We start from the raw sequence: 25685 nt of genomic DNA on the forward strand, positions 1-25685 counted from the left end.
GCCTGGTGCCCTTTCAGGAAGGCTTCCCAAAGGGAACACTTGAGACTGGGTGTTTTTTTGTTTTTTTGTTTGTTTTTGTTTTTTGTTTTTGACAGAGTCTTGCTCTGTTGTTCTGTTGCCCAGGCTGGAGTGCAGTGGCGCGATCTCCGCCAACCTCTGCCTCCCTGGTTCAGGCGATTCTCTTGCCTCAATCTCCCGAGTAGCTGGGATTTCAGGCACCCATCACCACACCTGGCTAATTTTGTATTTTTAGTGGAGACAGGGTTTCACTATGTTTGTCAAGCTGGTCTCGAACTCCTGACTTCAGATGATCCGCCCCCCTTGGGCTCCCAAAGTGCTGGGATTACAGGCATGAGCCACTGCGCCAGGCCTGAGAGTGTTTTATCTACCCTGCGGATTGTGTTGCTAAATATTGTAGCTGACTAAATGAGAGCCAGAATTACAAGAAAAGGACCTCCCCCGCTTTGTTTTGCAACGGTTTATTTATAAATATGTAACTTTCTCCTCCAGTAAGAGCACATGAATCAAGTATGGTAAAAATAAACAAAATATTTACATTTACTTTCTTTACATCTCAAAATATTGATTAGGATTGAATAATTGAATAGGTTTAACTGTTCAATGATGGCAATGAAGTCAATGTTGGGGGAGAACATGGGCAGTACTAGAAAGCTCTCACCACAAAAAGAGTCCATTATAGCTAATATTGTCTTATTTAATCATCTTTGATAATATGGAAAGCAAAATGTGGCCATGTTTTCTCCCAAGATCTTCTCAGCAGTAACATGCCCAGGCCCCAAAGCACCTGGTAGTATGACAAAAAAAAAAAAAAAAAAAAAAAAGCCCTTATACTGCAGGCTAGAAAGATTATACAGATGAATCAGAATAATTCTGAAGAAAACACGAATGTTTGAAAGCTGTTATGTTGTATGGGTTGATCATAGTTCTATTTTATTAACAAGGGGATCTTTGAAAAATTCTAAGCAAATATGGTAGTTTTAAAGTTGAGTTATATTTTTTGGATTGTTGTTGCTTCTGTCTTAATGAGGAATGATTTTGCTCCTCTTTAAGTCTCTGGGTTCCTTAGCTCGGATATCCTCGAATTTTACTGTGGTTGTATGGCTGGGAAACTTCAGAAAGGGAAAGCAGTCAATTTGGAGCTGTACCTAACCAGAGTAAAATTCTTGCTAGAGAAGGGAAATTATTGAGACCACAGGATTCTCCCCTCCCCCACCCTTTTTTTAATTTTAGAGGTGGGGTTCCACTATGTTTGCAGGCTGGAGTTCAGTGGCTATTCATAGACAGGTGTGACCATTGATCATTGATCACTGATGCCTTGAACTGTTGGACTTCAGCAATCCTCCTCCCTCAGCCTCTGGAGTAGCTGGGACTACATGTGCACACCACCAAGCCCAGTGGTTTTCTTTTTGTATTGTACATTTTCACTAGTAGGGCAGATCACCTGAGGTCAGGTATTTGAGACCAGCCTGGCCAACATGGTGAAATTCCGTCTCTACTATAAATACAAAAGTTAGCTGGGTGGGGTGGTGGGCGCCTGTAGTCCCAGCTACTTGGGAGGCTGAGGCAGGAGAATCTCTTGAACCTGGGAGGCGGAATTTGCAGGGAGCTGAGATCACACCACTGCACTCCAGCCTGGGTGACAGAGTAAATCTCCGTCTCAAAAAAAAAAAAAAAAAAAAAAAAAAAAATCAATAAATCCAGATGTTAACTTTGCAGCATGAAAACTGAGTGCTGTTGGACAATCAACAAACCTTTTGAATCTCAGTGTCATCTGTAAAATGGGATGATAATATAATAATAATGAAGTTTCTACCTGCTACAGCGAGTTGTCATGAGGAACAAAAGGAGCACGTGTGAAATTTCTTTGTTAATGTTAAATTATAGCAAAAATATTGGATATTCCACTTCTTAATTAGAATTTTTAAATGTTCTAAACAGCTAACTTTTCTGTCTATATTTTAAAAATATAAAAATTTTAAAAATCTTTCTCTGTTAAATTTCACTTCTTCGTTTAACGTTCTAATTTATCGAAGGATGAATTAATCCGTGTCTGTTCTCACTAACAAAAATGGTCTTTGATTTATTTAGTTTCCTAATTCAACTGGTAACTGAACTCTTGCTTTTCGGTGACACAGTTTGATTGGATAAACCTTCGTGATCCAAATATCTGTGCACTTGGTTACAAACTGTAGGTGAGATAAGAACCCCAGGACTTCAGTGTCCTGAGTACAGTCCTCATGCCCCTCCCCCGCCACCATTCCTGTAATTTAATCTACCACAGAAATGGAAAAGGAATTCTTTGTCTTACTCTCTCTTTTTAAAATTGATATGTAAGAGTTGTACATATTTTGGGGGTACATATTGCATTTAGATAGATGCGTATGTATGTGTGATAATTGAACCAGGGAATCTCACTCTTTTTTGCATCCAAAATGTGGTTTTCTAGAAATAACGGTTGGCTCTCTAGAATGTGATATGTTCTCATCAGGGTCTTGCTCTTTCAATGAAATCATCAAGCAAAACGTACAGGTCTTGTTTAAAAACTGCAGGGAGTAAAGAGAGGTAAAGAGCGGCCTAAAGGTAAGACCTTTGCCTTATTCTGCTGATTAATTCCCTTCCTCCTCCCCCCATAAGAGGAAAAATCCACCTTCCCACTGAAAGTATTCAGTGTTCACTCTGCTCCAGTCAAACATCTTATAGAAACAGGAACTCCGTGACCATTCTTCATGGGATCCTTGTCAACATTTAACCAAAGAAATCTTTAGATAATGAAAAGTACTTAGAATCCTTAATATAGAAATTTTTATGTTACATACAAGAATCATTTTTGAACACTTAAAAAATTTTAGTTTCAGGACATGGGATCACGATTTTTAAAAGCATTTGCTGTCAGATTAAATGAGAAAATGTTTCCATGTCACCCTGGGAAGGGTCACAGTTTTAGGTACTGATATGGCACCTTTGTTTGTTTGCTTTTGTTTTAATAATAATTGTTTTCATTATCCAATAGTCAGTATGAATATTTACAAAACATGGAAAATTAGAAAGTAGTGGAAGACAGCAATCATTCTACATTGCTCCTTCTTAGCTATCAGAAGAATAAATGATGATGAAGTGCTGGTGCGCCTTAGTATAGCACGGCGCAGGCCTTGCCCTCAATTCTTTTTTCCTCTTTTTATGTTTTTCTACCAACTTTCCGCCTCACCATTTGCCTATTTTTTTTCAATCATGTTATCTCTTAAATTTTTCCTGTATTACTCTAGTTACCCGGCTTAAATTATCTCATTAAATTTGGCAGCCTCTCTTAAATTTAATAATTAACTGAGTAATAGCCTTGGTCATTAGTTCATTCATTCATTCACTTATCCAAGACGTATTCATTGTGTTCCTATAACATTGACAGGAATATTTCTTGAGTTCCATTACTGGCCCTGGGGACACTGTCAGACCCAGCCCAGCTCACAGATTACAGTCAGATAGAGTTCAGAGTAAGGAAAGGTGTGGCTGTTTAACAAAACTGAATCCTTGAAAGAAACGATAGCTAAAATATGCTTCTAAAAGGACAATAATTAGCTGAGGAGAAGACAGAATTTATTTCTACTAATACATTCCCATTTCTTTTTAAATATGTAACTTTTTTTTTTTTTAACCTTTCTAAACTTTTGGAGAAAGTAGAGGACCGTTTGGTTTACACTTGGATATTTATCTCTTGGGTTCAGATGTCCCTTGGCTTTTACTGGACCTTTGTCCTCATACGGGTCAGATCTCCGTCAGAAGTCTATGCGCTAGTATATTGTGAACAATTGTGACATTAACATTGGTAGCTTGTTGCTAACGAAGTACTGGAAAGGGGAGAAATGTAATCTTTTCTAATAGGAGCTTTCCTACTACCTAGGTATGTAACCTGGGTTAAGGCTCTTAACCATCCTGAGCCTCATTTTCTTTACTTGTAAAGTAACCAAGCTGGACTCATAATCCCTATGGTCTTTCCCAGCCTGTAATTCCCCGTTGCCCAGACTTTATGTGCTGCCATAGATTAGTGGCCATTCAATGTAACAAGAGCAAAGCCTTGTGAAGAAATTGAGTTCTTGGGATATCTGATCAAAAGAGCTCCTAGGTGAATGAGTTTGTACTTGGGATAGTAATAAAATCAACAGCATTATTGACTGAACTGCTAGAGTAGAGGGATGTGTAAGAAGTGTCTTAAAGGAAGAGAAATGGACTGTGAGCAATTTCTCCCCTTCTTTCTGGTAAACAATGTACAATTGAATTCTCTGGAGAGTCAGCAGAATCAGTTAACTTTCCCAAGTCTGTCTTCCTCATCCCCATGCAGAAAACATCATCGTAACTTTAAGGGGACATCTTTTAGTTTTCCCTTTTGTTACATGCAGCCAATGTATATGTATGTGGCAGTATGGCAAGCAATTCATAATGTAACGAACTTGCACTTCACTTTCTTTTCTGTATCCGGTATCTTCCACTCCTAGTCAGAGATGGAGGCCAAATGAATTACAATGCCTTTCTCTTGCATCTCTCTGTTAAGTTTTAAAAGTTTGTAAAATAATTTTTAAAGATTTAAAAATAATATAACTAATATTTATGGAAGGCTCACTAATTGTAGGATGACAATAAAATGCATTCTCCAAACGGGGACACTATGGAGGGTGTAAGAAGGTGCTACTGCAAATTGTTACGCTAGGACAACTGGTACAAGCCAAAACTTCCTCAGCCCACTGGATCATATGGTCCCCAAACTGGGGCCAGATATTGTGCTAAATTGGTTTAACCTGCTTAATCCCCATAATACTTCTACAAGATTGTTATTGTTATTCCCATTTAGTAGCTGAGGAAACTGAGACTAAGATGGGTGAAGCTGACTCCAGTCCAAAGCCTCACCCCTCATAATTGGAATCCGAACCCAAGGCATGTTCCAGAAGGACCTGTAATCCCTTACTCTAAAACCTTCTTCCAGGTATGACAAACACACACCTCTAATTAATTTGCCTTGGTTGGGGGAAGGAGACTGTTATCAAACAGAGTCATCTATAAAAAGTAATCTTAGAAGTGTGTCAGAGAGTTCAAACATCAAAAAAAAGTATAACTCTTTAAACCTGTTTATATGGATACCAGATGTTAATATCTTATTTTTTTTTCCACTAGTCCTTTGAAAATTCGGACAAAAGGATTAACACAAGCCACAGGAAAAGCAAGTTTTTAAACTTGTATTGAATATCCATATATGTCAGGAAAAAAATACATTGTGCTTTTTTTGATGTTTTATGATATATATATCTTAGACTCAAATATATTATGTGTTGAATGGGGTGGTTAGGATGGGTAATTTGATCATTTTACTGGTATCAAAGCATGGATTGCTTATTCTGGAATCTGTCATGTGTGTTCCACTTCCCCCTCCTTCTCCACTACTCCCTCCACCTTCCTCTCAGAGTTAAGCTACCCTTTATTTTGGACAACACTATCACACACATGATTGAGTCAACAATTTATGGCTTTTAAAAATAGGGATTTTGTCCTCTCTTAGGTTTATTGTTTATCATAATCATCTTTCAAGTGAAAAGGCTAATTTACTCTTTCTATAGGAATATTTTAAGCTTGATTATCATAATATTACAGCTGCCTGAAAAGGTCTAAAATGGGACATTGACCTTGAATGTTTTCTGCATTTAGCTCATGGTGCTTAACATTCAGGAAAGAATATAACTGCAACTCATTTATTAATGTATAATCTCAAAACGTTAACTATTGCTCTGTAAATACATGCTATGCAGATTATAGAAAGCTTGTAGGATACTATGAAATGCATTTGGTATCTTACCAGGGCAAGTATGATGGAAATACAACCTAACTAAAGTCAGTTTTCCCATTGGAGCTACTGTAGTTTATAATTTAATTTTTACTGACATTTCACCATGTGTATTATTAGTTTGACAAAATGAAAATGAAATAATCCTGAATTAATTAAACAGAAACTGAATTGCCTCTATTAGTTTTTCTGTCTTTCTCTGATTCTTTTCCCCCCCCTCTTCAGCTTTCAGAAACACAGTGGGAAAGAGTTTAGTGTGTTATGGAGGTTAGATAGTTGCTCCCCAGAGAATGGGCTTTTTTATATATATAGACTCCATAATTTGGGAATGGGATGGATTTATAGGACAAGAGGTTTGTCAAAAGGAAAGGTTTTTATTAGTGCTTCTGTGGAAGCGATCACTTTCAGTAGAAATGATTGCTTCTTGCCAATCGAGACAATAATTTAAATATCAAAGCCTGTGCCCTAGAAATGAAAGGCAACAGAAAATGAGGAATGATGAATTGATAGAGGGCTGGTGGTAATATAGTGTAAAGTAGTCATCCTGACTTCGAAAGAAGTCTGCATGTTCTCAGTGGGAAAGGTGTGTTCTTAAGCAGGTTTATAGCACAAAGGAAATCCCAATTCTCAGATGAGGAAATGAGGGACAGATAAGTGAGGTGACCTGCCCATAGCCACACAGCTCATGAGGAGTAGAAGGGAGCCTGGTGCTTTGCTTGTCATTTTAGGTTCTTTTCCCAAGGTTTTCTTTTGGAGTTAAAGATAGTAGTTAGTAATTGTCTTGGTTTGCTTTTTGTAGGATGGTATATTATACTATATATGATACATTTAAGACAGCAGGGAAAATAGTTCAAAAAGTTAAACAGCTTTTCAAAGATTTTATACTCCTGAGGAAAGATTACAAGGCAATTTGAAAATCTAAATTTGTTATGCCTTGTTTAGTTTTACATATTTAACAAATGATGAATGCGTAATATAAAAGAAAAACTTGCTTCAAAAATGACAGTGATAAACTTGAACATTTTAAAGCAGGTTAGTCCTATTAATTTTCAGAAAAGAAAGGTAGGAGCTAAATATAGCTGTTAATATGCAATAACAGCAAGCATTTCTCATCACCTTCTAGCAACATAAAAATTCCTAGTTAGAATGTTGCAGGAAATGATTCTGACTTAAATGTAGTAAAATGTCTGGTGCATACGACTATAGGAATCTTCCTGTTGTTTCCACTTGAGTTTTGCTTGTTTTCATTCTGTTCTTTGAAATAGAAATGAAGTATATTCTCTGCTTGGTGATTGCATTAGTTGGGACTGAAAATGAATTTATTTGGATATTTATGACTACATTGTTTCAGGAAGAAGAGATTGAAACTATGCATACACTAAGAGTCTGATGCATAATAGACTGATATTAACTAATTTATTAATAGTCTTTGTGGAACCATCGTGAGAGATCCTTTTGTTTGGTTCAGTTTTTCTTGATTTGGGTAGACTCCTTGTGGTAAGATTGTGAAGTGTATAGACTGGGAATATATGTGTATCCTAGGCTGTTTATCTGTTTGTTTTTTTTCCAGATTTTTTGTAATTGAGATTCTTGAAGGTTTAAGTTCAGTATTACTCATGGTGCATTTATTTCCCATGATTATACATTGTTTTCTCCTTCAAGGTGAGAAAAATCTGGGACCAGGGAAGTTTCTTGAGATGACTGAGCTGTGTATTTGTAAAAGGTTCTGGAAGCTGTCTCACAAGTTTAGTGAAGAGGATTTAAAAAAAAATTTAAATTGGTTAAATTGGATTCAAGACAGTAAGTATAGTCTTTAGGTCCTTGAATTGTACAGGTGATACTTTGATCCCAAGGGGAAAACATCCAACTCTACAAACCTGGTACATGTCTGATCACTCAGAAAGCAGTGAGCTCAGTGAACACTGCACCTTGCGTAGATGAAATATGGTTAGTGAAAAATCAGTGGGAATGATACTGTGTATGTTTGTACATGTATCTCTGTGAGCACAGCAAAAAGACTTACACATAAGTATGAGTCTAAATATCTTTAAAAATATACACCAGTGAAGTCAAATGGATCATAATGAGGGCAAATAAGTACCCAAAGGGAAATAAGAAAATTATGGGAAATCAAAGATCACTTGTACGGAATTTGGTGACTTGAGGTCCACTGGTAAATACGCTACAAATCTTGTCTTTAAAAAGCCATTTCAAAGGAGAAATAAACAGGTTCTGTCACAGCATGATAATGCAAAGAAACTGAACACAGTACAGGATTCTGCACAGGTGCAAAATCGGAGTGCGTTCTTTGAGTGCATTAAGATGCACTGAGTACATTAAATAATTTATATTTTTTACAGAAATATCCATAGTCAAACCAAGAAGGAAAGTTTCTGGTTTTTTTTTTTTTTTGGTATATCTTTTTTAAAGTATGTACAATTGAATCTATTAATTACCCTGAGAATTTTAGTTTATTCAGAAATCAAGATAGTAACCATATGAATCAAAGGATGTTTTTCTGTCTTTGTAATGCAGTATTAGCTTCCATATTTCTTTGAGTGTATTTTAGAAAAATCTTGTTTCTTTTGCAAAATGCCTGTTTTATTTATTTTTTTAATTGTAAAATGATTACATGTCTTATTTGAGATTGAATAGACAATTTTTTTCTCTCTCAGTGTCTGCAGAATGCTTGGATTTTCTTCTACATCTCAAAGCTCTTTTAATTCACTGCTCACAACCAAATTTACATCTTAATTGCAGAGTTCACATTTAACAATATAGACAGCATAATGCTACTGGTAATTAAGCTTTTACTACCTGCTTTTATACAGTATTCTGAGGCACCGTTTTTGCTATGTGAGTTCTGATCTAGAAACTTTGTATGCATTTAGAACACAAATAAAAGTAATCAGGCCTATATCTTAGATATAGCTAAATACAAGGCAGTGAAATTGCTTTCTTCTGTGGGGGGACCAAATCATGTCTGTCATTTTTATATTCTGAATTTTAATGTGGCTGCTCTATTTTAGTGTTTTGTTTTTTTTAAGACCTAGAAAATTTGAGAGGGTTGAGGGAGTTGAGTCCTAATTTAGTGAATTTAACACACGGTGAATATCTGAACTAATTTATTTTGATCTCAAAGATTATCCTATTTCTATCATGTAGGACTTAAGACATAAAAGGTTGATAAGCAGTAGAGCTGAATTATATCAAAATTGTGGGTTTTTCACTCTCCATAAGGTAGCAGTTATCTCTTCGCCATAAATAGCTGGTATCTATTCCAATGTACATTTGCTAGTATAAAAAAATCCTGTAGATTAAAATAGGACCTAAGCAAACTCTTTGTTATATGGAAATTAAAGACACGGTATACACAATTAAAGGAGGAAAAAACACACTTGTCCTCTTATATCCTCCTTTTATTTATTTATTTTTTGAACACTTTTGATTGAGAATTCTTAGTTTTGTAAATTATTATCTGTTTGAAACTAGTTCTTATAGTGACCAGACTGTGTGATGGTTTATGTTTCTGGGTTTATTTTTTAAAGCATATAGGGTGCCTTATGTATAGAAACAAATATGTACACTGTGTTTTATTTGAAAGCAGGATGTTTTGGGTAAAATCATATATATAATTATATGCCTCCTAGTTTGGAAGCTTGTACTGAAATACATACAAATAATTAAGAATACTTTTAGTGCACTGTTTAGTAATGCTCTCCCTACAAAAAAAAAAAAAAAAAAAAAATGCTGTCTTTATTTTGTCAAAATGCATTGAGAGAGATTTAATTCGCTATTTACCCCCACAACCCTCAGTCTCCCCACCCCTAAAACTGAAGAAGCCAATTTGTCCTGCGGTTGTTTACCTTTGTTTTGAAAAGCTATGCGTTGTATCTACACGTAAAGAGACAGTCGCTGGTATAGAAAGGTTTACACATATAATTTACTTAGGCATTCTCTCATATTGTATTGTCACTGTTTCCTCTTCTGTAGTTGTGTAAAACTGCATTCCACCTCAGAGATGACGATCCCAGTTCACATGCTCAAACAATTTAGAAGAATGTCTTTTATTATTATTATTTTTAATGCCCAGCATACATCAGGAAAACAGGAAAAGACATGATTAGGAATACATGAGAAAGTACAACACCAAATAAACAGCAGCCCCCGGTGTAATCAAAACACAGACAACGGCAGGACAAACTTAATTCTCTACCTTCCGCAGAATCCTTTCCCAAATTAACTGAGAGTCTGCGTGAGTTCTCCTTTTCAAGGCAAAAGAGATCTTAGGTTAGAAATCAAAGGCAAATCCCTCCAGTGCTTAGAGAGTTAAGTTAGTTATGTTTCTTTTGTAGCTTCCCAGAAGAAAAAAAAAGAGAGAGAGAGAGAAGAAAGGAAAAAAAAAAATCAAACCCGAGAGTGTGTATTGGGAGCGTTTCAACCGCTCCCTTCTCCGCTCCCTTTTTCTCTGCCCACTCTCAGTTTCCAGCCCCCTTCGGCTCTCTGCACCCTGCCTACCTGCCTGGCTCCTCTCGCTCCGTGCAGCCTCCCGTCGCCTCCCTCCTGATTGGGCAGAGGCCCCCCAATCGGCTGCGCGGCTGGGCCGGTGGGACTGCATATGTAAAGCCCTACTTCATATTAATAAGCTCCAATCGGGGCTTTAAGTCCTTGATTAGGAGAGTGTGAGAGCTTTGGTCCCAACTGGCTGTGCCTATAGGCTTGTCACTAGGAGAACATTTGTGTTAATTGCACTGTGCTCTGTCAAGGAAACTTTGATTTATAGCTGGGGTGCACAAATAATGGTTGCCGGTCGCACATGGATTCGGTAGAACTTTGCCTTCCTGAATCTTTTTCTCTGCACTACGAGGAAGAGTAGGTACCTTTTTTCTTTCCTTTTTAAACTCGTCGTGGGGGTGCGGGAGTGGGGGCGGACAGACTGTATCTTTACACACTGATTCAGGTAATGCCCTGGGTATTTTGTGTGCACGAGTGCTTGTTTGTGTCTGTCTGTGTCTTTTGTGTTGAGGGTGATCTCCTAATTCAGTAAGTCGAGAATTGTTCTCTGACTACAATGTTACCTTTCAGGCAAAGCTCAGTGACTGTCAGTAAAACAGCTGTGTGACAGTCACTTCTTATTCAGGTGCTAAGAATAGGCACTTGGCACAAATGCTTAGTGAACTGTTAAAATGCATCTTTTACTAGAACCCATTTTCCCAAGGAAAGATGTTTTAAAATACAATATTCAAAATGATTTATACTATTGAGTGCCTCTTATGTATTTGCAGTTTGACAGATATTTTCAGCTCCTTGTCATTTCTTACCGCGCAGAGTTAGAGGCAAAATTGCACATTTACTAATTCTCCTTCAGAGAACAATTTAAAAACTAGCCCTATGCAATTCTGAGCTAGAATAATGTTATTTGCATGGTTAGCGTTAAGTCAGCACTTAACTGACAAATCAGTCCATTAGGTAACATGAGATTTTCACACATTATAAATATTTAAGGGGGGGAAAAAAAAAAACTAAAGAAGAAACAGTAGTGACTTAAAAATTTTCCTCTTAAATAAACACTGTTCAGAGTGTGGATTTGTCTCATTTATTGTGTCCAGAAAATATAGAAAAGTACTTTCGTTCTTACATGCAGTTTAATTAGTATTTATGAATATCTTTATGCACACGGAAATATATATTTAGATTACTAAAGGGGGGGAGTGCGTAGGGGGTACGAGAAGTAAATTAGGCATTTTGGTGTAAATGAGTAGGTCATAAACTTAATTTCAACCTACTGTTAAGATAAAATATTAGTGTATCACCAGAGCTGTCACTGGTTTATCTCCCTTTCTGTTGAGTCAGTTATATTGCTTTGCTTTCACATTACAGTAATACCAACTGTTATAATTCTGAAAAGAGTGCCCTTGGCAAACATTTTTCTCTATAGATTGTGAAGAAAATATCAAACTCTAGAAGATGAGGTAGTGCATTATAGGTAGATGTCCACTAGCTGTCCTTAGTGACTGCATATTGCATTGCTTTGTAATTAAGTAAGAGATGAAAAGTGACTTGCAGTCTCAGTGGCTGCTCCTGTATGTTTGAGCGTGAGTGTGAGTGTGTGTGTATATGCACGCTCACACATGCACATCCGCCCACGTCCACGCTCACACAGGGAATATTAGCCAAGAGATGGATTTAGGAGGAACTGAAAGATTATACGGCTGTGCTTGCATCAGTTTGAAACACTCAAGGGAAGAAACAACCTTAAGATGTGTAAAAATAAACATGAAAAATAAACAAAGGTAGGACTGCCCACTCACGTGTAGTTTGAAGGTTAGTGTACTTCGGGCTGTAGAATTGGAGAGTTTAAGATGTCCTCGTGTCAGGAAGAATGTCTTATCCAAGCACGCCCAGATTCTGAACTTTGTCTTGTAAATAAATAAAGAAAACAAACTTTTAAAATCCCCCAGAGCCTTCTTTTTGAAGTAGTTTCCTTGAATTTAACTTCTTATAGCTAATTTGAATAATTCGTTTAGATAAGCCTCTTAAAGCAGATGCATTTAAATGAAATCAAGGCACATGTCCTTTTGGCTTTGGCGCAAGATTCAAACTAGCTTTCTTTTGGGCTCAATTAAAAGTCATCTTTAAAAAATACAGATTTATTGTCTGCCTGCAGTTCTGATGGTTACGTGGTTCACTGGACAGACAGAAAGATCTAACGCTAAGCAACGCATCTGCCTCTCTGTCTCAATTAATAAACCACAGAATTTATACATGCTATTAATATTCATAGTAATTGTACTGGGTTAAACCCCATCACGTGTGTGTATACACAGAAATGAAACCAGAGTTACACAGTTTTAGAGGAAAATATTGGACAGTTTCTGCTTTGGAGGTTGTTAAAAAGATTCATACAATTTATTGACCACCATTAAGAGAGCTTAAAATGTTAACCTCTAACTATGTATTTTTTTATTTTAGGAAATGTGCCAGCACATTAAAGAACATAATACTTGAAAGCTTGTTTCACATTTAATAGCAGTAATAGCTGATAGCATAAATAGATGAAAATAATATATCTGCTCATTTTGACATATGTGTCAGTCTAATCATTCTAAATGAGTGTGCTCATCACATGAATCCCTTTCAACCTCTGATTAAAATGTAACATTGACTACAGGATTATAGAGCGGACTTAATTTTACTGACTGTTTTAACAGTTGTCACAGCTGTTGGAAGAAGGAAAGGCAACTGAAACACTCCAAAACAGACAAGGCGAGGAGGGAACAGTTTAGTAAATTTCAGCCTGATCACTGAAGTCCAGACATTGAAAATTTGAGTTTTGTGTTTTAAGATTCGTGTTTGGAGCTACACAAGTTTTATTTTGCATGCTTCACTCTCTGTTTCAGGGTTTTCATGTTTTTTCTTTTTCTCATCTCTCCTTTTTTAAATCTATACTAATTTAAAAAAATACAACAATCCCAAAGTAATTCCATAATGTCAAATTATAAGTGATAAAACAGGCAGAAAGGAAAAATTTATGCAGTAACAGTAACAACAACAACAAAAAGCCAAAATCAGAGGGGATGCCTCTTTTTTTTAGGGAATGATAAGAGCTTGGCCAAGTCCCTTTAGATGTGATGTTATTTGAGAACTCTGAACAGACACTTTGTTTTTTCGAGTAAGAATACTTAAACTCTAGACTTGGAGCCCACATGACTTTTCTTCATGTTTTGTTTTTTATTTTTTCCCTGCAAATCTTGAAAACACCTGCAGCCTTAAAGGTATGTGGTGTTGGTGGGGTTTTCAGATGATTTCTCTCCAAATTGCTTGAAGTGACAACCAGCTGCAATTATTCTTGAGCTGTAGTCTTGTAACCTTGCCCATTACATTACTAAAGTGAGCAGATTAATTCTATTTTCCTAAAAATTAAATAATCATTGTACATATTTCCAAACTACATATAGTTGAAGTGGCCAGATGACGAGTATTATATAACATATGATTTTTCTTCTTGAAGTAAACAACAAAAAAACAAGTGTTCCTGAGTTAATGAAATATATGTTGAATAGGAGTGGTGGATAAATGATGGGTACCCCATCTTCCACTAGCCCTTTGTGTCAGGGTATTTATGTATTACCCTATACACATTTGGTGGTAAGTTTAAAAATCCTTTTTTATAGAAAGGACTAAAAAACAGCTTTCCATTTCCTGGGCAGAGCTAAGGGTGATGGTGTTGGCTATTTCTTCTTATAGTGATGGTTTCTCATCTTAATGTGTTTATGGCACTGCTGCTTTATTTACTGAGCCTAGTGTGTTGCAGCGGTAATTAACCCATGTTATTAGCAAAGCCCTTGTGGATATCCATTAATTCTCTTGCATAGATGATCATTTTTCTAGTGTTTTCCCCAAATAAGGTATCATTGTTCTGTTTTTTTTTTTTTTCCCCTAAATTGACGGCCTTTGATATATTTCTTTGATTTAATCTGACCTATAATATATATTGGCCATTTTATAAAGAATAGTAATTAATTCAGCTTTTAAAAATGCTAATAGAAGCAGGAGGAAAGATTTTTTTGTTGTTGTTCTTTTTAAAGTGAAAAAAGAAAAGAAAAGAAGGTTTAAAAATAATGCAGGAAATCAGTTTTAACTCTAAATTTTTCAGATTTTACAATTTATAATAATTTATTTCTTTGGGGTATTTTAATCAGTTTTTTTCTTACTTAGTTAATAACACTTTAGGCATTTTCCTAAAATATTGAGCCAGCAGAAAAATACTTGTGCTTCCTGTGCTGAGAAAAGATAAGGACCATCTCATTAGCCGGGCCATACTTTTGCAATTAATTTTAGATACCTGGTGCTATTCATCAAAGAGGGCAGCTAACTTCTCTATGATTCTATTTAACAATACTTTCACAATACCTCACTCCTGCAAGAATTACAGACAAAGAAGAAACCATTCTTTTGGAAGGTAGGCATAATGCCCAATCTCAAGTGCGTATCACTTACGAAAAATTCCTGAACATTTGTTTTAGCCCAATGACTAAACAAAATATTTCTTTGTCTTACTTGTAAAGTGATGTTAAGCACTGAAGGTTTTACTTTATATTATTTTATAAAATAAATTATACGCTGATGAGAGATACTTTTTCATACAAATGACAATTAATAGCAATGATTTCTATTAAACCAATTAATATCAAATAAACTTTTAGCATCACCTATCCAGCTTTTAGAAATAAGAGGAGAGGGTCCGAGGGATCTCAACAGAACTTTAGAATCATTGCAGCACTTAAGCTTTGCTCTGAATTTTGCTTCACAGCAAATTCATGGAAGAGAGAAACAATACAATGTTGATCTGTTGTAAGTGCATATGAGCTCCGGCCCTAGCCAGCTCTCTGGAGAAAAATCTTTGATTATACTGGCCCAGTTTGTTCAGTTTTTATCTCTTTTACATCCACTGGCATTGTATTAAATTGTCATTGTCCTAAAGCACAAGAGATAGAAATGAATTGCAGTTCTCTACATTCTCTGACAGTGAAATATTTAGCCTCTCTCCAATCATACTTATGTGTATATTTGATAGTGCAAGGATGACACCAAGCATCTCTGCCGCTTGACAATCTTTCCATTGCATTTTGTATGTTTTGTCATTGATTTTTTTGATAGCCATGTATATGTGGATATACATGATCTATAATATTATTAATAAATAAATACACACATGGTACTTTACACTCAAAGCAGTCAATAGGATACATAGGAGTATATTTATGTGCATGTATAGTATGCATGTGAAATATGCATGTATATGGGAAGAGGTAATCTGTATAGATTATAGATATGCTGCTAAAAGTATTCATGTACATTTATATAATAAAGTAGATCTCAAGCATTATTCTAATCAGTTAGTTGCCAGTTAAATTTGTCAAGCATAATTTTAACCTGGAATTGGTATTTCAGTTATTTACAGATCTGATTTTAAACTGAGTTTATTTAACTAGGGTGTATTAGACAGTTAACAGGTAACCTAGTAAGTCAGTTTGTGTCTGATTTTAGAATTTTCACGTTATTGTTATTCATGTATTCAGTATCTAGAAATCATAAATAATTTGTAAAATAGGAAAGAAACTACTGATATTAAATGTATAATTTAATGGTTTGGGCCCATATCCAAGAAACAATTTTGAATTAGCTCTTGGCTACATTCTTTTCTTACACAATTGGACCTGACAAATACATCTTAATGTAAAGCATGATAGCTTTCAAACAAATGCAAAATATGAATTTCATTTATCTGCACTACATAAACATGTCATTTGCTCTTTTTCTAAAAGCAAATATATAAAATTAATAAGTATTATATTTCTATAAAGTACATTATAGATTTCAGAATTATTTAATTTTATTCTAAGAGGTAAGTTTAGAAGTCTGTGAATTTACTTAGTAAATGAGCGTTGAGAGAAACCACTTATGCAATTGCTCTTTCTATTCTAATTCTTGTTCTAATTCATATTCTGTTTAAAATTCCTAGATTCATTGCCTACCTTTATTTATTTCCATAACCTTTTAACAAATTTACTGCTATTGTGTTTTGAAAAAAATTCTGCTAACCGCTTCTTTATGCCAGTCTATCAGATCAAAGTTAACTCCTTTATTATCTGAGGATAGGAAATGACAGACTTTTGCATGATTTACCTGGCCTTTTATTCTTGTTTCAAGTTCATTTTTAGACTTGTACTTTTTAAGGTCTAGGAAACCTTAGCTAATAAAATAATTTCCATTCAGAGTTTTAGCACACACGTCTCTCCACTCTACTTTTTCTTTCCAGAAGTGAAACATGTTTCTTGTTCTGTGATTTGGACAATATTTCTCAGTATTTTCCAAATGTGTTTTCTAATCAATTATACAGGGTTTTCCAAATGTATCTTCTAACCAATTATCCAAAACTATTGAATTGAGAGAGTTTAGATTTAGTTAGTGTTGTATATATGTGTGTATATACACAAATTTCCCCTTATAATGTTTAAAAATATTTTTTAAATGTTTGAGGGAAACTTGCTTTTGATGTTTTGATTTCTTCAAATGATATGTCATTTTAATTTAATACAATGCACGTATACTTGGAAGGTAACTTACTAAGGCAAAACAATGAAAGAAAAGGCACAGTTTTAAAGAAAGTGGCTTATTTCTGGTCAATTAAAGTCCATTTCAGTATACTGTCATAGATCTTTATGTGCATTTCAATGTAGCTATAAAACACATAACACTAACAATTAGAAATACAACCTATGGCTATATGCAGTTCTTTCAAACAATATAGAAAAGGAAAACACTTGGTTTTGGCATTTAAAAATTTTTAAATACTTATTAAATTGCCAAAACTTACAGGGAACCTATTTCAGATTAGATTAAATTCTAAAAGAACTGAAAAGTACATTTATATTATAAAAAATAATCTTTGTCATATATATTCCTCTGTGACTTCTCATTTTTCTTTGAGTGAAACAAAATTTCATATATACTTTTCATCATTTTGGTTGGAAGTACACATTATGTGTAATATGCTTTGGCAGGACTTACCTAGCCAAAGAAAACAAATTAATATTGGGCATACTGAGGGCTGTCAGGCATATCACAGACGTGTCAATTTAACTTTGTTTCATTATACACCTTCTCTGCAAACAGTTGGCTAAGATGGTACTAAATAAAAGGGAATCTACCAGTAAATTATCATAGCAGATTGATGGCTAGTATAAATGTAATGAAAAAACAGCTTGCTTGCTTACTTATCTTTAAAAATGAACTGTAGGAATATAGATAGCATAGATAACAATAAGTTTCCAAGAAAAAAAAAAAAGAATAACTTAGGCTTGTTGAAATTTTTCTACTACCCTGAAAGTAAAATAGGATTAGAAAGACAAAAGTCTCTGAAGTAGTGAACCTCAGTTGCTCTTATTTGTGAAGTAAATAAAAACTTAAAGAAGGGGAGAATTCAAAGGAACATGGACAATCCACCTTTATCAGGGAACACCTCTTTTTGTTGCACTTTGCATACATTTTCTGGAAAAGAAAAAAACTTACGCTTTCATTTTGTATGGCATATTCAATATGCAAAAAAAAAGAGAAAATTAAAACGTAAATTAAGAACTTATGCACAGAAAATAAGCAGAAGCACAGTAAATTATTTTTTTCCCATGATCAGAACAATATGTTTGTAAATGATAATTCCTTTTTCATCTACTCTAGAAAGATGTTACTCATTTTTCATGGCTTTTCAGAATTTGAACAAAGGACTCGTTAAAGAAATATATATTTTTTTCATACTCACAATGTGAGTTAAAATGTCTTAAAATGATACTTTTCAAGGCAGTTATTATGTAACAATATTTATAAGAACTTACGTTGCTTTGAAAATAATAGTAACTGCATATTAATCATATATCCAGAACTGCATCCAAAATTAACCAAAATAGCAGGTCATATAAAAAATTATAGACTGAGGTATTCATTAAAAAGAAAAAAATAATAAACTGTGAGGTTGTTCAATTGATTGCCCTTTGCCCTCCATAATTCTAAAGTATCCTAGTACATCAACTTCTCCAAAAATGTAAGATGGGCATGTTAAATTGTACGCATTTTTCAGTAAATAAAAGAATATTCTGACAATTTTTAATTTCTTTTCAGCCATTAATTCATTAAAACAGATCAGATATTTTCAGGAGGAATATCATACCCGTAACCAACCGTTCATGACCAAAGAAAGGGAAAGATGGATATGGTTGGTGAGAACCATGTCTTTTTCCTATGACAAAGTGACTGTATACAGTTGGTGCTGGGTCCTATGAAATGACGGAAGCATCCCTTTTATCCATAGACTTGAATGAGACCTGCCTCATCAGTCATGGGATCATAGTGTCACAGATGGAAAAGCAACCATCAGCTGAATTGTACTGAACTACACACTTGGCTAATTCATCTTATTGCTCTACACATCTAAAGGAAGGCTCATTCTGTTCTTGGAGTCTAGACAGCATCAGGAGTTGGGCTCAGGTGGGAGCATGTGGCCGCCTTTTTCTGTTCTCTCTTAGTCATTCAGCAAAGGGAGGTGAGGAAAAAATGGACAATTTATGCACAGAAACTCAGGCAGAGATTCTTTCCTAGGGTCAGGATTTTGTTGTTACTCAGTCATTCAAGTAGGTGTCTGATTTCTCTTATGTTCTAGAAATGTCATTGTTATATCTTTCATGCTCCAAAGTACTATCCATAAATGATTAGGTGTGTCTTTCAATTCATATGAGCCATGAACTAGTTTAAGCATTTATTAATAGATAGAAATGGAGAACAGATCATCTGTTTACTTTAATGTGAATGATGATTCTTTTTTCATGCCTTTATATTGAACTATTCAGTTGGTTAAGTCTGAAGAATAAGACAAATAATAAGAGGTTAAAAACTCAAATTGTATTTTTTTATTTCTTTATTTTCTTATAGTGAACAAAACTTTAATGTCTAGAGCATTTATGAGGGTTTTAATGATTGGAAAATCTATCCTGAGAATGTGGTCACCATATGTGACAGCCTTGCTTTCTATCTTGTCTTCAGTTTCTGGGGTAAGTTTGGTGATATTGTCTATTGTCTTCCTTTGCTTACATTATAGAACTTCTCTGCTGCCACATTGAGATAACCTGAAGTGTGGGGGGAATGCCTGCTCAGTTCTAAAACACTTTCCTAAACACCTTCCCTTCCTCTATCCCAGCAGTATTTTCCTTCACAATTTCTGTTTCTATTCATCTGTTTTATTAAAGGGTCATTTACTTTGGTAAAAGGTAAGTGCATGATATTCACCCATATTTGCATACAGTGTACACTTCATTTTCCCTCTGAATTCCAAAGAGATTGCCTTCAACTTTTTATATTTGTTTTTCTTTTTGTTTCTGTTTGTTGTGCATTCTAGTTGAGTGCTTTTATAGTGTTTTCTTGATTGTTGTCAGTTTGGGATACTGGAGGCTGACATTTTTGTTAAGTTAATGTCACAGCAGAAAAACCTATGGTAAACTCGAATCTGGCTATAGTGCATAGAAGATACAACTTATGTTTGATTGTGTGTAAATACAGTTAGTTAGTTGGGGGTTTATCAGATAGCTTGGCAGAAAGAGAGAGGAGCAGTACAAACTGCTTTCAGTTAACTGTGCTGTTCATACATCTGATAAGATTGAGAAAGCTTTTCGAAATGCTGATAGGCTTTGAATAAGAAAAGAATAATCACTTCTACTGGCACCAGCTTATCGGGAATGAAGTAAAATGCCAACACTTTTACATTAGCAAAAGTAAATGTTTTAGACACTCTGTGCCTTTTTTCATTCAAGTTAAATAGGAGGGGTGCTTTTGAGTGTGCTGTAATGAATAGAGGGATTTATTACCTTGACGAAATTACAGGTGAATATGTTGATAAAAGAAACTTCAGCATCAACAGCAGCTTCTTGGATAAGCAGGTGCATCTCTGCTGTACGTTCTCTGGAGAAATTAAGTACTCCTTTCTCCACTCCAATTCTATTAAACATCATTTCTGATGTTAGAAGATGCAGTTATGCCCTATGTCAATCCAGTCTCCCCTGTTTTTTTCAGCAGATGGGTTACAGGTATTTGAAACTTAGCTGATCAGACTTGTAAAATGCTAGTCTGCTCTGGTTAAATAAGTTAGGGCATCTGTGAGTCGTGCTGAACGAGCAAACTCCTACAGGAGAAATCTTTTTTTTTTTTTATTTTCAAGAAAGGAATGAGATTAATTATAAAGTTAGGATTCTTTAATGAGAAGATAAATGTATTTGTCTAAGTAATAGTCCATCTTAAAGCACCTCCCCTTGAAAAAAGAGATATTGGTTTTTTTCTTCAATATAAACCATTAACTCTCCCAGTTCTGCCATTTTCTCTTTTTTGTAATTTGACGCCTACAAATAATTTGGCGTATTCAGATTTGATAAATGATAGTGCAAGAGCAGATTGATTGATTTTGGATTACTATTGATTACTCTCAATGAGATCACTGTGACACACTCGAATCAATAGTATTCGATTAAGCAAGGCACCACCGTTCTATACATTCAGCAGCAGTGGGGAATTCAGGAACAGAATGTTCACAAGCTGATAAATTGACAAAGCGTTCAGCTTTAAATAGCCCTTTGTTCAGCACTAGTTCCTTAAAATATATTTCATTGGAAAGTTCGTTTTTGCAACTCGGGACCTTTCTGTGGAAGAAAGGTCATCAGTTTAAGGTTTATTAAATTTTAACTAAAAACAACTGGGCTCCATTTAGGTGTAAAATAATGTAAGTACTTACTGCAGGCAACCTTCATGCTTTTGAGCTGTTGCTCAAAGGTTTCATTCTTTTATGAAGATGTCAATTGTAAACATAAAAATGCATCACTGGAAATGTAATGGTTTAAGATTCAAATGGAAATAAAAATTCCTGCCTGAGGAAAGCACTATAATCAAAATAAGGTGGTCTTCACTTTCTTCAGAAGTGGGCAAGCTTAGCAGCAGTGCTGGGAGGCAGCAGCAGGTAGCGCACCTTGATCAAGCGCACAGCTGCTTATATTTTTTTTCCTTCTTATCTGAGGGTATTCATCATGTCGCCAACACTACATGCAAAACACTAAATATCATTTGATCTGAAAACCGCCACTACTGCTGATACACTGAAATCTTTTTGTCCTGACTAAACTTACAAAGACGCTGGAAAAAAAAATATTCATGTCTCAAATCCTTTAGTCAAGGACCTCAAGGATAAGATTTTTCTATCATATTCCATTATCGTGCAGTCTTGGCACTTGGAATGAAGCATTTGCTGTTCTGTTACATAGCATTGCTAAGTGGCTTCACCAAAAGGGGAGGATATAGTAAACACTCCATTGAATATGTAAATGTTCTTACATGCAAAAAACTTCATTTCACATGAAATGTTTACCACTAGGGCCTGTGTACCCAAGCCCTTCATAGGTTCCAGTCTTAAAATAGACTTGGATAAGTTCTCTCATTTTCATATTATTTTTTTTTAAAAAAATCGATGTGGCTTTCTGAGGGAAAAAGCAATAGGAAGGTCAAGTTTGAAATCATAAAATTCCTTGATAAAACATCAGACTTTTTTGAATGAAAGTAAGGTAATGGGATTCTAATTATATTAGGCAGAAGCATGTGAAGTTGCCATTTTTGTAGGTCAAACAATGGTCAAGTATCAGTAATTTCACATGATTCAACACAATAATTAAATTTATTTCTCTACCGTTCATATTCCATAATCAAATTGAAAGCAACAACTTTTTTATTATTTTTCTGATGGGCTGTCACAGATGATGGGAGACAGATGAATTCTATATAAAATTATACCAAGTATCTTATAATATCATTTTTAGCAACTTTTTTTCCTCTAGCATCATTAAATAGCTGCCAAGTATAAAGTATTGTACACACTGAAAAAGTGTGCATTTATCTGCTATGGCTTCTGTGGTTGCTTTGCTGCTTTTGAGAATCCATGTAAAATTTGCATCTGCTGAGGAAGACCATGTCACAAACGCCAGAGAAACCTCCTATTAGAAAACAGTAGTAACCCCCTAGAAAGAGCACATTGCTAAGGGTAAATAGTTTCAAAACAAATTGGGGAAAAGATACCAACACCTCAAATATTTCATCCTCACATTCATTCGTTAAGAGAACCTTAATATGCTAGTTAGTGCTTTTTGTGCTTCCCCCAGGGAAGCATTAAAACTGTGATCCATGAAACCTGTGCACCACTGTGGAGCGGGCAGCTACAGAACTTCCTGAGTTGGCAATGGAGCCCAGGATGCTTTATTGGCTATTGCAGTCAGGAAGGGTGCTTCAGGAGATGTAATAAAATGACCCCAGAGCCACCATTTGATCCCCCAGATGTGCAGCTCCTACTGGAACTGTCCTGCACTGGCCAATAGGAGCTTTCTTGGCCCACCTGCGGGCAGAACCTGGCTCCCAGATAGGAAGGAAATTGGCTCGGTCAGTCGATAGGTAGGAGGGAGGGGCTCTGATGCCACTGCTGGAAATGTCAGTACAAAGTGCTTCTTAACTTAGGGTCACGTCAGGACTCAGCACGTTTTTCTCATTCTGGGTAAATGCACGACAGCTTACATCTTGTTTCAACGAGAAGGGTGGGCATCGTTTACTGAAACTTGATTGAGCGAATGCCTCTCCCTGGTCCCACTGTCAGCCTTGGAGTTTTCCTTAGTAGTGCATTTCCCCCCTGTCTGTGGCACTGAATTTGATTTATCGCTGGTACTAAGATCAAAAAAGAAATCATTCCTTTTGATGTTTGCTATTAGGCACATGCAGTGCAGTGGGGTGGGGGCGGTGGGAGGAGAGCAGTCTTAGTACACGAGTCACTGTCCTGGCCACACCATGGACACTGATGGCAGAATATATTTATTCTCTGTTCACTTTGGATGCAAAATTCTATGAGTAGAAAGGTTAACCATAGAGTATTTTAAATGAATGATTATGTTTAAGTACAGATTCTTTTGTTAAGGACTCAAAGTAGTGACTCACATGTACACCTGATTACAACAGCATTTTTTAAAACTGTATTTGCATCAGTTTTACCGAAAGACATAAAAAGCTCAGGAATATAAATAACCCAATGGCAGTCAGACTTTTCAAAAAAAAGCAATTGGTTGCCTTTTTTTGTTTAATGGCAAACTTGGGATATTGGAGCCTTATTTGCAAATGACAGGAAAGATTTTGTGGGGTTTGCTTCTCTTGTCTTCTGGACCCTGGGCAGGCTTTGTTTCCAGCTCTGTACAGTAGCTTTTGTCCAGCTTCTTCGTTAGTTTTAGTGGGATTTCTCCAAGCAGCATGAGCCCCAGCCCATCAGCAGGCTGCTAGTCAGCAGCAGGTGTGAACAACATAAAACAGGATTAACACTGAACCGAAGTGTGTACTAAAAACAGAACCCCTGCCTTGTTTTTAAAAAAGACGGCAGGACTGGAAGATAGAAGCCACTCTGGACTTGTACCCGCCTTGTTTACTAAACAGTGTTCAATGGGCTATGTAAATGGCTCTGTTTAGGTGCAGAGAAGGCATGCGAGGGAGCATACACTCATTTTCTCTTTTTTTAAAACTATAAACTCAAAACACATGCAGAAAATTCTTCTAAGACTCTCAGAAGAGAAAAGCAAAATAAAACAAAAATTAGGTAAATCCTGAACCAGGATTTCAGATTAATATTGCAAAGATACTGTCCTTATTTACAAATTAAAAGTTGATTGTCGTTTGGTGAGTTGTATTTTCCAGCTCTAAAAAAAAAATTTATTGTTTGGTTTATTCTAAGGTTATTTTTGTGTATTTAATTATGTGACTTAATTTGTATTTTCACCCAGGTCGGCAAACCACAAATAAGTACAATCAGTAATTTCATTAGAGAGTATACATACTACCTCCATTTTTTTTTTTTTAAATCAGCACTACTTACATAGGGAAAAAAAGCTGGCAAAAAAAGAATCATAGTTAATAAAGGGGGTCGCATGAATTCAGAAAATGGATCATTGTGTTGAATCATGGCGTTTGAGTCAGTTCGTGAAGATTTTGTTTGGCAAAGAGAAAGGGACATTTAAAAGTATGTTTCTCTTTTTAAATTAAACTAATTCTAGTATATATTAGGCTAAAGGTTGGATATGTTTTCTTTATTAGTTCAGAATAACATGTATTTTGAAACTTCCAGGCTTGGCCATATCCAGGAAGAGGTCTGAAATAAGAAAATAACAATTTAATTAATTAGAGAAATTGTGTGTGTGTGTATATATATATAGATATATATACAGACACAAACACACATATATATCTGTACACACATGCACACACACATAACTCTTCTTTGAACACATGCAAATGTAAGCTTTTTGTATATGTATGTATTGTCATTACAGGTTTCTTTTTTCTTTTTTATTATACTTTAAGTTCTGGGATACATGTGCAGAACATGCAGGCTTGTTACATAGGTATACAGGAGCCATGGTGGTTTGCTGCACCCATCAGCATGTCATCTACATTAGGTATTTCTCCTAATGCTATCCCTCCCTTAGCCCCCAACTCCCCTACAGGCCCCAGTGTGTGATGTTTCCCTCCCTGTGTCCATGTGTTCTCATTGTTCAACTCCCACTTGTGAATTGAGAGCATGTGATGTTTGGTTTCCTGTTCCTGTATTAGTTTGCTGAGAATGATGGTTTCCAGCTTCATCCATGTCCCTGCAAAGGACGTGAACTCATCCTTTTTTTTATGACTGCATAGCATTCCGTGGTGTATATGCGCCACATTTTGTTTATCCAGTCTATCATTGATGAGCATTTGGGTTGCTTCCAAGTGTTTGCTATTGTGAACAGGGCTGCAATAAACATATGTGTGCATGTGTCTTTATGGCAGAATGATTTATGATCCTTTGAGTATATACCCAGTAATGGGATTGCTAGGTCAAATGGTATTTCTGGTTCTAGATCCTTGAGGAATCACCACACTGTCTTCCACAGTGGTTGAACTAATTTACATTCCCATCAACAGTGTAAAAGTGTTCCTATTTCTCCACATCCTCTCCAGCATCTGTTGTTTCCTGACTTTTTAATGTTCGCCATTCTAACTGGCGTGGGGTGGTCTCATTTTGGTTTTGATTTTCATTTCTCCAATGACCAGTGTAATTACACTGATTTCTAACACTCCAAAAATGTGTTCAGATATAGACATTTATATAAGGTGGATCTATTTGAGAATATAATGTAAACTTTACTAAAAGAATACTATTGAAAAGTAAAAAATTAAAATTTTGTTTATAATTCTC

General features: G+C 35.5%; 1 protein-coding gene across 16 annotated transcripts in view; it reads left to right on the plus strand.

Moving 5' to 3' along the window:
* ESRRG (estrogen related receptor gamma) overlaps nt 1-25685 on the plus strand; it is a 641686-nt gene that overhangs the window by 406773 nt on the left and 209228 nt on the right. The window contains exons 1-3 of one of the 16 annotated variants that reach the window (XM_025358738.1): nt 10489-10721; nt 18714-18889; nt 19331-19449. The exons of 11 other annotated variants lie outside the window; for them this stretch is intronic. Coding sequence is in view for 1 of the 5 variants with exons in the window: in XM_025358680.1 (XP_025214465.1) it covers nt 10662-10717 (56 nt within the window). In the remaining 4 variants the exon portion in view is untranslated. Of the gene's footprint in view, nt 1-10336; nt 10722-18713; nt 18890-19330; nt 19450-25685 lie in introns of those variants that run through there. 4 more of the 16 variants (XM_025358707.1, XM_025358766.1, XM_025358680.1 and 1 more) reach the window with 4 other exon arrangements.

The sequence above is a fragment of the Theropithecus gelada genome, chromosome 1 (genome assembly GCF_003255815.1).
Source record: "Theropithecus gelada isolate Dixy chromosome 1, Tgel_1.0, whole genome shotgun sequence".
Classification (NCBI taxonomy): domain Eukaryota; kingdom Metazoa; phylum Chordata; class Mammalia; order Primates; family Cercopithecidae; genus Theropithecus; species Theropithecus gelada.